Source organism: Peromyscus californicus, unplaced genomic scaffold (genome assembly GCF_007827085.1).
Source record: "Peromyscus californicus insignis strain IS unplaced genomic scaffold, ASM782708v3 Scaffold_5__1_contigs__length_169319896, whole genome shotgun sequence".
NCBI lineage: Eukaryota > Metazoa > Chordata > Mammalia > Rodentia > Cricetidae > Peromyscus > Peromyscus californicus.
The window spans coordinates 48,800,934-48,811,743 of record NW_026294573.1 but is presented as its reverse complement, the minus strand read 5'-3'; the positions used below and the strand labels follow the sequence as shown (position 1 = coordinate 48,811,743).

General features: G+C 44.8%; 1 protein-coding gene across 33 annotated transcripts in view; it reads left to right on the top strand.

Annotated features, from left to right (window-relative positions):
* Sgip1 (SH3GL interacting endocytic adaptor 1) overlaps positions 1 to 10,810 on the top strand; it is a 192,843-nt gene that overhangs the window by 142,042 nt on the left and 39,991 nt on the right. For 20 of the 33 annotated variants that reach the window (XM_052716889.1, XM_052716890.1, XM_052716891.1 and 17 more), the window contains 3 exons: positions 1,605 to 2,102; positions 8,228 to 8,355; positions 9,382 to 9,508. In XM_052716889.1, the coding sequence (XP_052572849.1) occupies positions 1,605 to 2,102; positions 8,228 to 8,355; positions 9,382 to 9,508 (753 nt within the window). The remainder of the gene's footprint in view (positions 1 to 1,604; positions 2,103 to 8,227; positions 8,356 to 9,381; positions 9,509 to 10,810) is intronic. The other 13 variants (XM_052716903.1, XM_052716913.1, XM_052716911.1 and 10 more) reach the window with 1 other exon arrangement.

Genomic DNA, 10,810 nt, shown 5'->3' with positions numbered 1-10,810 from the left:
TATGGCAAGGAACTGCTGTAAGCTATTTTGGACCTACCATTTCTGAGACACAGCTTTTCCTTTGTATTAAAATCAATACTATGCATTCATGCAATTTATTATCTGCCAGGTCTTACTGGACAAGCAGTTCAAAAGTAGTAATGGTGATTTTTATTTACCTGAGCCCTAGAATGTGGCTCTTTATCACCTTTGGAATCCTGTAGCAGCTTTACGCCTGGCTGTCCCTGTAGTCTGGTGAGTTTTGATAGAGACAGAACAGGATAGTCATCAGAAAAACAGAAAGTAAGGCACAGTCATTTATGAAATTTATACTGACTCAAGCCCACTAGAGAGTTGCCAAAAGCATTGCAAGTAAGGTATTTGCAAGTTCACTTGTTTAGAGATCCTGTGTCTCCATAAATTGTATTAGCTGCAAATAAACTATTAGCAACAAAATCATAAATTGACAGTCATGCAAAAGGCTACCCCATTTATCTGAGGCTTTGCAGCCTTGGAAATTAACTCCTTTCCAATCAGAAATACGGAAATACCAAGCCAGTTTTTATAGCCCATAAGTCATTTACAATTAAGGTGAGGTATGGCTGTGCCTTGCAGCTATTTAGGCAGCAATTTCTAATTTGAATAACCTCATTGTTGCTTTAAAAGAAAAAAAAAGAACTATTTTCCAATTTGTAATCATCAAATATTTTATACTTCACTAAAGGATTCAGTTTTTAAATTTTCCTCTTATTATTGACATGTGTAGAAAAGAATACACTGCTGATATTTAAGCAAAATGAAATTTTCTGTATCATACTTCAGAAAGAAATACATTACAGTCACTACTAGTATATTAACAAGCTCTGCTTTGTGAGAAAAGAAATTCTAAAGATGTTTTCATGATCTTCCTCCCTGTGCGCAGGTATCCATATAACATTTCTAATCAGTAGCAAATGCCTTGCTGTATCCCCTGTGTGTGTTGTGTATGGAGTGTGTTGTGTTTGTACACATTTATGTTGGGTTATCTTCTTAATAATCTTCTCGTGTTTCTGGTGTAGTTAAAGTAAATCTATAGCTAAATGTGATGTCCTGTTTTTTTTTTTTTTTTAATTATCAGAGATTATCATTAGCTTTACCAAACAGTCTGTTTAACTTCTTAGACTGGAGAAGCTTTGTAAAGATGGGCCTGTGTTTGAGGGCTCAAATCTTGTGCTGTGTTATGTGTATTCAGCAGCCCAGGTTTTCAAAAATGCCCTCCCCTTGGGTAGTTGCACTTCCAGAGCCTGAAGTGACCTTGATACTATCTTTTCAAAATGGTCACCATACTCCACTTGAGAGCAGTATTACGCTTAGCATTTTAAATAATGGTGAGGAGCTCCGCCGCAGTCACCTTACGTAGGAGTAAATCTAGCATAGAAATATCAGTCACGTATTGAACTGAGTACCTACCCTCTGCCTTCAGTGTTTAATTCAGTAAAGGTATTTCTTCATCGTAAAGAATGCCCTTTGAGGCACCTCACACGGTGCAATATGCCTGCTAAGCTTTGCCTCCACCCTCCTTCTACCCCCTATACAAGTAATAGTAAGAGTTAATAAAAATTTAAAATCAACTACTTTAACCACAGGAAATGACCAGGCAGCCACAGAGGCCAAAATTGAGAAACTACCATCCATCAGTGACCTGGACAGCATTTTTGGCCCAGTGTTGTCCCCCAAGTCTGTCGCTGTTAACACTGAAGAGAAGTGGGTCCATTTCTCTGATGCATCCCCGGAACATGTTACTCCAGAGTTGACTCCAAGGGAAAAGGTGGTGACCCCACCAGCTGCATCAGACATCCCAGCTGACTCCCCAACTCCAGGCCCACCTGGCCCCCCAGGCTCTGCAGGTCCCCCAGGGCCTCCTGGTCCTCGCAATGTACCATCTCCGCTCAATTTAGAAGAAGTCCAGAAGAAAGTCGCTGAGCAGCCCTTCATTAAAGATGATTACTTAGAAACGATCTCCTCTCCTAAAGAGTGTGGGTTGGGGCAGAGAGCAACTCCACCTCCCCCACCACCACCCACCTACAGGACTGTGGTTTCATCCCCCGGACCTGGCTCGGGCAGTGGTACAGGGACCACCAGTGGTATGTCTTACTGTTTGAGTGTGCTTCGTGTGCTGGGGAATGGCTGTGGCTGCTGCAATGTGAGCAACACCCTCCTCCTGCCTGGCAACTGGCTGTAGGGCTTCTGCCATTCCTCCTTTGGTCTGGTGTCCTGTGGCCCTGTGGCATGTTCTGGTCCGTTGAATGCTCCAGTCATAGTCCAAGTCTGTGGATGTGTCTTGTCCTGCACTCCCAGCCCTAGGAGTGCCCTACAGTTAGAAGGTGGGGCAGGGGGCACTGTTTGTTTCTTATAAAGAAAACTGTGATGTCATCATTTAGAAATTTAGAAAGTTCTAGAAGGGATAAATGTCACAGCAAGTAGATTGCAGGTTAAATGTCTGGTTTCTTCCCTTTTCCTTTTTCTTTTTTCTTCCCCCACCCCCATAAGATACCTCACAAGGGACCTAGAGTTTGTAAGACACAGTGTGGGGGAGGATGCTGAGGCTTGCAAAGGAGATACTTGACAACAACCATTGGATGAGTAATGCTTCCACTGTACCTGAGTCACGTGATCAGGTCTCTGACTCATCAGGCCCCCGTGCCACCTCTACGTATAGTGATAGGCAGTGAGATTTAGGATGCAAACTCTCCTGTTGAATTTTTTTTTTCATCTTTATTTGAAGCTGCATTTTGTGTTTTCTAATTGTAAAAAGATAGGAACACTTGCCGTGCCCACCAAGGAAATACCAAGGTTTTTCCACACCACTCGCTCTGCTGTTGCTCAGTCACCTGGTCAGAGCCTCGGTTTCCCTTTCCTCTGCGTGCAGGTTCAGTCTCAACATCTTCCAGGAGGTCCTGAGTGTCACTTTGATATTTGCGTGGAAAGAGGCCACCAAGTTTGAGGGACTTAGATCTAGAAAGTCACAGAGGGGAAAGGCATTTGCCTCCATCCTGACCCCATCACTGCCGCCTCTTTCCACAGAGTGCCTGCCAAAGCTTGCAAATGCACCTCTGCTTTGTAAAGTGAACGATTCTGAGCGTGTCAGAGTGGACTGGATTGACTGTGTGCTCAGCCCAGCTCCCCTACAAAGGAAAACAATCAATACTTAAGTTTGGGGAGTAGAGCAGTAAGCAGAACCCGCCAGCGTCTTTGCCATAAGAACCTTGAGAGCTTACTTTCCAATAATAAGAACAGCTAAATATATCACTTCAACCTCGCAACAACTGCCTGTCTTCAAGTACTAAATGTCCCCATTTTACAGAATGAAAAAAACAGTTTAAACAGCTAGAGGTTTCAGACTTGGCATTTAGACACTCAGATTTCGTCCAGGCCTGAACTGTGTACTCCTGACTACTGTGTTCTTTGGGTACTTCTGAAACGTTTGGTCACAGAACAGGCTAAACTCACATTACTGCTGACAACCACCAACCCTACAGTGCTGTGTGCTCTCCAGAGTGTTCTTAAAAGACCCAGTGGTGGTGGTGGTGGTGGCACACACCTTTAATCCCAGCACTAGGGAGGCAGAGGCAGGCAGATCTCTGAGTTCAAGGCCAGCCTGGTCTACAGAGTGAGTCCCAGGACGGCCAGAAACCCGTCTCAACAAACAAACAAGACCAACTCCGTACTTCTCTCTCCAGTCCTAGAAGACTAGAGCAGCTGCTCCCATACAATATCACCTTGTAAGATCTTGTCAGGGATACAAAGCTATGTTCTTACCTAGAAAGAGAGAAAACAACTTCTTGAACAGCAACCCTGAAGAAGCTAGCTGTCAAGTTAAAAGAAGGTTTTTGCCTCCATCATTTCCTGACGTGCTCTTATTCCTGAGCTAGATCTTAGGGTTATGAAAGGATATTTCATGTACTCCTCAAAGCAAACATCTACAGTCAGGGAAGACAGGGCGAGTTTGATCTACACCTGTGTTCTCCCTCACCTGTCACCTGGCATATTTAAGTGAACTGGCCACTGACCTGGTGAGGAACAGCAGCTCTTCTTTCTGCTCTAGAATCTTTGAGAGTCTGATTACTATTTCAGTGTTTAGCTTTCATGCCCTTATTTGAACTTATTTTTCAAATGTTCCCAATAGAGACTGTTAAAGGTACATTCTCTTGCATTAAGGGATTAGATTTATGAGTGGAAGACTGCACTTGACTAGTGGAATCCATGAATAAGTGAAACTTTATAGCATTATCTCCTTAATTAAGTCCCAGGTAATGTGTGACTTCATCTTGTGTTGATGCAATAGAGACAAACTGCCCCAAATGAAAATTTAGGATCTCAACCGCAGGATGTTTGAATTCTGCTCTTTGTGACTCTCAGCCTGGTATGGCCAGCTTTTCCTAGACATCTCAAAGTATGTGTGAACCACTATATGCCCAGCACAGGTGACCGCTGCTGTGACAAGTGGCCCCACCCACAGCATGATTCAGAAGAGTTACTTGCTGCTGAAACAGTTGGAACCTAAGAATGAGTGACTTTAACTTCTTTAAAGCAAAAAGTTCCTAAGCCTTAGCTAGAGCACAACTTCACTGAAATGCAGGTGCTGATCCTAGGTGTCTATGCGGAGTGTGTGCCCGGGCACAGGAGAAACATGCTGCTAGCCTACAGCAAGTGTAGAACCAGGAAAAGAGAAGAGTTAGGTTCAGAGTGACATGTTCCAGCTCAGGAAACTAACACACTGCTCAACTATATTATTCAAAATAACACACACACACACACACACACACACACACACACACACACTGACTTTGAACAACCTGGGGTTGTCTCTTGGTTAAAGCTACTATTGCTGTGATGAAGCACCATGACTAAAAGCAACTTGGGGAGGAAAGGGTTTGTTTGGCCTGCACGTCTTGAACAGGAACCTGGAAGCAGGAGCTGCTTCAGAGGCCATGGACGGGTGCTGCTTACTGGCTTACTCTTCATGGCTTGCTCAACCTGCTTTCTTGTAGAACATAGGGCCACCAGCTCGTGTGGTACCACCCACAATGGGCTGGGTCTTCCCACATCAACTACAAATCAAGAAAATGCTCTACAGGCCTCCCCACAGCCCAATCTTTTGGAGGTATTTTCTCAGTTGAGGTTCCCTCCTCTCAGATGACTATATCTTGCGTCAAGTTGACATAAAAGTAGCCAGAAGAGGTTGAAGTGACCAAATTAATTGCTGATCTCAGGGAAAAGGTAATTAGCTTCATCTAACTGACCAAAAACCAAAGCTCAAAGAGGTAACTTGGCCCTGGTCACAAACCTTATGAGTAGCAGAGCCTGGATCTGCCAAAGATTTGTTGGATTCCATGTCCTGCGCCTCTACCATTTCCACTCAGCTGCCTCCACTTGCCTCCACCCCCATCCACAAACAGACACATAGGAAGGAACATAACCAATACACACGTGGTCTTCAGAACCTGCGAGACTGCAGGTTGAGAGCAGCAAATGAGCCGAGAGCAGGCCAAGGTTGTCAACGCCTGTAGCTCACGTTTAAGCCTTAAACAGTGGATTGCCCAGTGCATTTCACATCATCTTTCTTGAGAGTAAACACTACTTGAGGGTAAAATGAAAGGATGGTTGAAAATCAGAGAGAATAGCGATGTTTAAAGATGACCCTGCTCCCATAACACCTGAAACCAGTGAGCAATGTCACAAAAGCATGCAGAGCATTGGTTCAGTTGTTAGATACTCAACAGGCCCTGCACAGCCCCTGCTAGACCTTGTGGCTCTGCCCAGCAGGGATTAATCAATGTGTCTTTTAGTTTCTATACCTTCCTTGACTGTCTACATAATCTATCAATTCGATTACTTTGATAAGAATAATGTGGCTTAAGTAAGGAGTCTAAACAGGAAAAGGAAAAGAATTAACTTTTCAACTAATAACGTTTTTCTTTTACTTTTAGCTATACGTGCATCAAAAGGCAGCCGTTAGCGCCCTCTTCAGTATCAATTGCCTTGTGTTTCACAGCACCTTAGAGTAAAGAGAACTCAGAAGCGCTTGCAGTTTGGTTTGTTTTCAGTGCCTTGCAAGGTAGAACATTTCTAACTTTTTGAGACACAAAAGCTGAGTTTCAGAGAGGTTAAGATCCCACTCACAGATGAGAAAGGAGCATGGAGCCAAAACTCAGCCTTTCACCCAGTCATATTGCCCTGGAGACAGTCCTCAGCCCAAGCATTACTGGAAGGGGGTCTTGAATTTCCCTTCTGAAGCTGGTGTTTGCCTGAGCTCGATTCAGAAGACTGTGGCCCGTGGGCAAACATTTTGGAACACTCCTATAGCAAGATAGTCCTAAAGCTGAACGGAACACCCCTGTGCCCACCCCACAAAAGAAAAATTGCATGAAAACTTCCTGACAAAGCTCTACTGTCTAAGAATATATTTCCTTCCCTATACTGTCACGTCTGTCTTCTATAAATATACTGGGCGTAACATCTACTTAATCCTGAAAATAAACTTTGTAGTCAATCACACTTGGTTTTTAAAAAGAATGTGAGCCAAATACTAAGGACATTTAGATTACGAAAGATGTGTGCAAGCTGTCAAGATGGAAAATAAAAGCACTGTATGCAAATTGCGGCAGTTCATAGTCTATCTGAAGCTTCAGGAGACAGATATGCTTTGGGGTTTAACAAATGGTTTGTGCTTTTTGATCATGGACATGCCACTAAAAGAACTTCCATATTCACTGAGATGCGAACAGGATGATGCCACACGTGTAAAGTGCTAGCACAGATCTTGGCCCAGTAAAACAAAGTAAGAGTGGAATGAAAGGAAGAATACGGTTGGTGGTACTAGCAGCAGCGTGTGAGGGCATCGAGGGACCCTGCCACTAACAGGGTCTCTACACTTAGGAGGTATAAACAGCGCAGAGACACACTCCGGATTTCACTTTTCAAACAAGAGAAGCAAAGCTAACCCCCAGAGACTCTCTTAAGATGAGAGATGACACTGAGATGTTTGCTTCTCAGATTCAAAGCTCTTTGAGAATCTCACAATCTGGATTGGGGTGCTAGTCTAGGACTCTAGTGGTCTTGGTTTTGTGCCTTGCTGCATAAAGGAAGTAGCTGGAAGGGTGGGCATATGGAGGTGGGGATGGGTGGATATGGAAGCAGCTGGTAAGATGGGGGATGTGGAGGTGGCAGGGTGTGAAGGCAACTGTTGGGATGGGAAATGTGGAAGCAGGGACATGTGGAGATAGCTAGTCGGGTAGCGGGTATGTGGAGGCAGCTAGGGTAGGAATATGGAGACGGAGTATTCTTCTAAAGCATGATTGTACAACCTGCTGTTTCTAATCAAGTAACAAGGTTGCTGAACAAGAACTGTCTGAACATCCGTTTTGCCTCCTAAGGTCTGGGGCCAGGTAGTTCTCCATGCATCCTGGACTAATGACTGAAGACAGACAGGTCCCTAAGCACTGAGCTCAGTGTGCATGCCAGCCTCTGTGTACCATCTGTGTTTCATACGCTTGTCATGGACAGCCAAAAAAGTAAATCCAAGAGGCTTTGTCAAAACCACCAAAGAGACCGTCAGTAACAAAGCCGACTTCAGCAGGTTCCCAGGGACACTCCTTATGAAGCCCTCGCCGTGTCTCTGTTATAAAGATTCAACACACAAAGGACTCATGACGTGTAGTGCCGTGTCCTTTGCTCACATTGCGTATTTGAGATAGGGATGAAGTTAGCACTCGGGGGTTGACGTACCGTCAACAGCATAATTCTCTCACCTGGGTTAAAAAAAAAAAAAAGAAAAATCTAGTGTGGAAAAAGCATTCATCTTCCTTCAAGTTTTAACTTCCAATTTCATCTCGGACATAAATTCTGAATGTAAATTAAAAAATACAAAACAAAAAAAAACAGGAAAATGTATCGTAAGTCCCATGTGTACATGGTCAAAATGAACCACCCCTACCGCCCCAGCCCAGAGTCACCTGAATTCACCTTCCATCAAGGATTTACCTTTCATTGGATGTCACATGACAGCAAGGTGATAAGCTTCAGCTTCTGCCATCAACCGAGTCCCTTTTCTCTTTATTGAAATAAAAAGAAATGTGCTGTGCAAAAGGCTTAGTATAGTAACCGCAAAGAAAAAGGAAAGTGCGCACCTGTGCCGGGCATGGCTCTGCACTGGCACGTTCTGGCCACCCGTGTTTCCTGCTGTTTCTAACACCAGCCTGTTTTCCAGGTGCGTCTTCTCCTGCTCGGCCAGCTACCCCCTTAGTTCCATGCAGCAGCACTACCCCGCCTCCGCCTCCTCCCCGGCCTCCATCCCGGCCGAAGCTGCCTCCGGGAAAGCCTGGAGTTGGAGATGTGGTATGTTGCTCCCTGCCTTAGCATGCTCCGAACAAGATCCCCAAGTCCCCTAACACAGGACGTCTTGACTTCAGGTCTAAGCATCACAGCACAAGTGACCACCACAGGGGCCAGCTGGAAAAAAAAAAAAGGTCACTGCCTTGTGAGGATGCCTTTCAACCCTCCTCAGATTTCTCCCAGCTTTCAAGCTAAGTCTAAAATGGTAGGAATCCGATGCCATGGCAGCAGCTGGAGGCAAATGCCAATAGTGATGGTCCATCATATGAATCTTCAGAAACAGGGGGGAGTATTATTTTACAACATTTGTCTTAGTTACTGGAAAACTCTGAAAGAAAAAAAAATCCTCTCTCTGACCCTAGACACCAGATAAATCATCAGCAGAATTCATTGATATAAATATAGAGTGGTAGCCTCTCAGTGTCTACCAACACTTCCTTGAATTTTATTGTATGATTGAAGTGTGGGAATAGTCTCCTCAGTGGTTCAGTTAAGAAGCTTGTGCCAGAAGTAAATCTCGTTGGCCTCTGTACAACAGCCACTGAATAAATGGTATCCTAGCACTCAGATTCTCTGGAAACCTCTTTATGTAGGACTACACCAGTGTAGTTCCTGGGAGGCGTGCAAATGGCTCGTCTAAGGCGGAGTGCCTACTGAGCGCAAGAGCTGTGGTTGATGGCTGCTCCAGCTCCAGCGCACCGGCTTTGTTTAGGTACAATCCAGTTCAGTGAATCTGGTGCCATGGCCACACAAGAACCTGAGTTTTCATAGCCAGGGCTGAGAGCCAAGAGAGGTAGTGAAACCAGAGTTGGCAAGATGGCTCAGAGTAGTGTAGGCACCAGCTGGCAAAACCTGCTTTCAATCTCTGTGGCTCCGAGAGTAGAAAGCTGTCATTTGACCCTCATGTGCACTCCGTGGCACGCACACGCGTGCGCGTGAACACAAAATAAATAAGATGTAAGAAATGTTGTAAAATGCCGAACCCAAATGTTTCGGCTGTGTCTGACTTTCCTCTTTCTTCTCGTGCAGTCCAGACCGTTTAGCCCACCCATACACTCTTCCAGCCCTCCTCCGATAGCACCCTTAGCGCGGGCTGAAAGCACTTCTTCGATATCGTCGACCAATTCCTTGAGCGCAGCGACCACTCCTACTGTTGGTAAAATGATCTCTCTCTTTTCGTGTGTTTGTGGCTGTTGGTTGGCTGTCCTTCAGGATCTGAGCTCCCCGGGCCCTGTTTCTAGTCGTCATCATTTTGCTGTGTCTTTGCTACTGTCACCTGGTTCTTCTCTTAAAAGCACTTTCTCGACGAAGGAGGCCAGCGCTTTAGCCACCCCAATTGACCGTCTACAGAATGCGAAAACGCATGTGTTTTGTAGGGATTTTCTTACATTGTCCCGTGCTGAGGGACTCACAAAGGAAGTCACCAAGGAAGGTGCTGATATTTGGATATTCCTTGTAACCAAAAGCATTTTCCTTTGAGAGAGCATGTTTAGATCAGAAATGATTTTTTAAAAACAAAAAAAAAAACAACTTGGAATGTTCACTGTCTTGGAACTTTCAATTCTTCATCATTTGTCTGAGGTTGACAAATACAGGCATTGGCATTAGGATACTTGAGAAATTTTTTGAATGTTTTTTTATTCTAGTGCTTTTCAGTGATGTGTGGTCCATTTTCCCTGGAGGGGGGAAAGCAATCATTTTCAGCAGATGCCCCTGTACCTCTCTCTCCGTGGACACTGTGATGAAAGTGAAGGGTTGAGAATGGCCGGGCAGAGAGTGCCTCGCCGCCGTTACCACCTCCCAGCCTCTCCCACTGCCTGTCTCCTCCACTGCATGCTGCCTGACCTGCAGCCTACCCATCACACTTTTCCTGTGACCTCACTCCCCGACTCTCCACACTGCCCCCAACTCTCCACACTGCCCTCGGGTTCTTCTGTGCTGTAAATCAGCTGGCCCATTCTGCACTGTTTGGGAGAATCATTCACTCAGCTCAGTCAGTTCCTGCTGCTGCTTACTTACGGCAGAGCACACCACGGAATCGCCCATTTGAGAAGTAGCTAGAGAAAGCCAAAAGCTCTCTTAGAGAACAGATGCCAATTTTTCCCAGAAGAGCAAGGGAAGGTGTGCCTCTAAGAACCGCAAAGGGAATTTCAACTCTGTTGTATATTCTATACTTTAAGCCAGACCAACCTCCCCTGTCTCAAACACACACACACACACACACACACACACACACACACACACACCTTCAAGTTTGGGTTAAATTAATAAATTGAAAATATAGCCACTTTCCCAATTTCATGTAAATTTTTTCCCGTTTTGGTTCTTCAAGACAGTCACATGTCCCTCCAGCTCATGTCATTTCTTTTTTTTTTTTTTTTTTTTTTTTTTTTGGTTTTTCGAGACAGGGTTTCTCTGTGTAGCTTTGCGCCTGACCTGGAACTCACTTGGTAGCCCA